The 3,468-nt window shown below is 38.3% G+C and overlaps 1 protein-coding gene across 4 annotated transcripts in view; it reads right to left on the bottom strand.

The window, feature by feature from the left end:
* Positions 1 to 3,468, bottom strand: part of POLI (DNA polymerase iota) — a 30,517-nt gene that overhangs the window by 14,669 nt on the left and 12,380 nt on the right. For all 4 annotated transcript variants that reach the window (XM_037034461.1, XM_037034471.1, XM_037034479.1 and 1 more), the window contains one exon: positions 1,767 to 1,919. In XM_037034461.1, coding sequence (XP_036890356.1) covers positions 1,767 to 1,919 — 153 coding nt within the window. The remainder of the gene's footprint in view (positions 1 to 1,766; positions 1,920 to 3,468) is intronic.

Raw genomic sequence — 3,468 nt, 5'->3', positions numbered from 1 at the left:
CTACGAAAACAGCCAAGGTTGTCAAAAGTCACCACAAAAATTTTTAATTTCCTCTTGTACAAATGACTTTAGAAGGGTACAGGATTTACTTAACCTGTACTCAACACCCCCCGACACACACCACCACACTGTCACCCACTTAACTAATCTGTTCTGTTGTTCACAGCGGTTCTGTAAAGTGAGTAACTACAGGGCGTGAACTCCAAGGGCCTGTGATAGAGAATGCACAGGGGTGCTAACTGAAGAACAGACTACGAAAATTGATCTCTCCTAAAAAATTCCTATTGGCATTAGTAAAACTCTTCTTCATGTTACCTGTAAGCAAGCATAAAGCATTGCATTAATAAGAAACCCAACATTATAGCTTCGAAGATCTGAATCTAAGCTTGACGCACTAGATGTATAAAAACAATTTTAGATATGCACATATTTAAGAGTTCTTTTATCAAAAGTGTAGGGAAATCATCTAGAAACAACTTCTATAAGGTGTGAAAATGTCATTACAGTTATGTGAGGCAATCCTTACCCTCAGGGGTATTTACAAATCAAGTGTCATATCTGCAATTTACTCTCACACGGCTCATCAATCAGTCAGCCAATCAATAAAGAGCAAGATAAAGCACATGTGGAAAAACGGTAACAGCTATATCAACCAGGAGAGTATAATGAGTGTTCTCATTGTGTTATTCCATCAATTTTTCTGTATGTTTAAAAAATTTTAACAAAATTGTGGGGCGGTGGAAGAATTCATGAAAAATCACACATTTTCTTTTTAGGATATAAGACCTAGCTCTCTGTGCTATGTTCTTAGCAATAAGGTCTGAATTTGCTTTCAGAATTATACAGAAACATATATGGAACATTCTTGCTTCTCAGCCTTTGTGAGTGACAAGAAACTAGAGGTACAAAGGATAAGAACAGCTCCATGTGTCTTCTTCTGGGAAAGAACTGTACCTTCCGCCCTTTTCTTTAACATCAGGGAAGCAGAGAACTAGAGGGGGACTCATCACCAGCTGTCAGAAAAAGGGAATAAGAGGAAGCGCATGCAGAGACCTAGAAGCCAGGCGGTCAAGGCAAGCGGTACACAAAAGCACAGTAGCTTGTGTGCCTCTGGTGTAACATGCAAGTCACCAGTGGAGACACAAGATCTCTCGAACTCTAATGAGACAGTCACTGGAGCTTATTTTCAAATGCAAATATCCCCTGGAAATACCAGCAGCCTCTTATACTTTAATATATGAAGGAGATGAACCATTCTGCTTTCATGCTAAGAGCTGGCGAAGATGATCTGAACAAATTGAATAGGAGCTTCCGAAGGACGGCAGCCAGGCTGGGACAGGCTCCCAGAAGGGCTAACTCGGGCAGTCAGGGGAAACAAAATGGTCTTGGTGCTCTGGGGGAACGAAAGCAAGCAGCAACAAAGGCAAATTTCACCTGCCTCAAAGTTTTGCTTAAAGACAGTTTGAAGAGAATCAAAAATTATTCTAAAAAGCATATTATCGAGCCAACTCCTGTAACGTAAGGCTCACCTAAAGAGGTATGACACTCAAAAATGATAATGTCCGGACTGTGTCGAAGTGTGAGGTGTACAGAACACCGAGCTACAGGAGCAACACACAATTCAGTCACCGGGACGGACGACTGACATAGGGCTGCACCTCCAACAAAAGCCATAAAATGTCCAAAGTCGGTTTTGGGAACACACTGAGCATTAAGACATGTGTGTGTTTTAAAACAACTGGACAGAACAAGTCCGATCCACTCACGCTGATCGTTGTACACATGACCCGACACACTCAGCGCTGCAAGTTCATCGCTTTGAAGCTGCTGCAGTCGCTTCTCCACCATTTCTGTTATGTCCACAAAATTTTCATCAAAGCCAAGCCTCTCAACAACGGGACTAAATTCTTCCAACAAGTCTGCATTTACAGAATATTGGAGCACAGATGCAACTGAAGTTACAATGAGAATACATTTAACTTTCATGCTTACATCAAATGTGTCATTAAAGGTTTTACACATAGCCACAGTTCCACAACATATTTAACAAAGTCCTTGTTTAACTGTGATTTTTTTTCTGAACCACATTTTGAGTAAAGGCAAAATTTTTTCAACAAAGTCAGTCCAAAATGATATTTGCTGGACAGATACTCATAGTGATACATTTAAGCTCAACCTCCTATACTTATAATTTCTGTGTCTGCAGTACATTCAATATCAATGCTTATTGTTAATTATGATCTTGAAGCAGTGGACCAAAGAATTATTTATAGTCTGCTCAGAAAAGTAAAACAAGTAATAATATATTCTAGCTGTATTTTTCACAAGAGTTTCTAAAGGCAAAACCAAAATTTATAATTTCTAATGATTACTAAGCCAAAAAGAAACTGACTTAATTTTCACCACAATTCAGTATTTAAATACACCACAATTCAGTATTTTAATTAGCCATTCCCAAGCTAATTCCTTAAAGGCAGAGATGGACCACGATTTACAGGGACTTGGGTGTCCAACATCTAGCCTAACGCCTAGTCCTTCAGTCAAATGTTTACTAAACTGAACTGAACCAAGATTTGATATCAATTCAAAAGGACTATCAATTTTCATTTTTAAGATTGAGACTAATAACAACTTTGAAATCACCAAGAAGAATTTTCATTTCTCTCTGAATTACCTCTTAATATCAGCTGGATGGCAGAAAACACTATTTTTTTCACCTATGGGGTAAAATCTTTATAATTTGAGAAGAGCTAACAGTCCCACACATACTAGCAATTACATTGGGACAAACTTAAGTACAACATATAGCAGTATTCAAAATTTCAAGTGCAAATTACCTTTGATCTATTATAGCAATTAACCTTTAGGGACTTAACTTATAAATAACCTCATAAAAGTATGCCCAAATTTCCCCATGAAAATGTCTACTGCAGCATATATTTGTAAAAGCAAAAAGTTGGTAACAGCTTAATAATCCATCACCATCAGGGAAACCATAAAATTTATCATTCAAAACAAGATATTTTTTAAATAAAAGGAGTGAGTAGTAAATTTATTCAGGGGCATTAGGCATAAAGTGGGACACAGAGTCCTCCTATCACTAGAGGACTGGTTACATAAGCATGGAGCAAAATGCAATGGAATACTGCAGGCATTAAAAAGGATGAGGAGGAGCTACGTGAATGACATGAAAGATCACCAAGAACAAAGGCAAGACGCACAACTCTGTGTGTCATATAAAGATTCTTCCATGTACACTAAAAACTAACTTCTTAATATTCAGACACACACAATTTTGCAAAATGCACAAGTACTATTTTGGGAGCATAGTCTTGTCTTTTCTGCATGGCTGTCCTTTCTCCCCTCCCCTCCCATTTCAGCACCGCCTCTTCCCCCCCCCCCACAAAGGTAACTAATGTTAACAACTCAGTATATATCCTCTCATGTTTCTCTTCCTGTTTATATACA

This window comes from Sturnira hondurensis, unplaced genomic scaffold, assembly GCF_014824575.4.
Source record: "Sturnira hondurensis isolate 20B ecotype Veracruz unplaced genomic scaffold, ASM1482457v3 Scaffold0001872, whole genome shotgun sequence".
NCBI classification, from domain to species: domain Eukaryota; kingdom Metazoa; phylum Chordata; class Mammalia; order Chiroptera; family Phyllostomidae; genus Sturnira; species Sturnira hondurensis.
The sequence above is the reverse complement of the archived record's forward strand: the minus strand, read 5'-3'. Positions and strand labels throughout refer to the sequence as shown.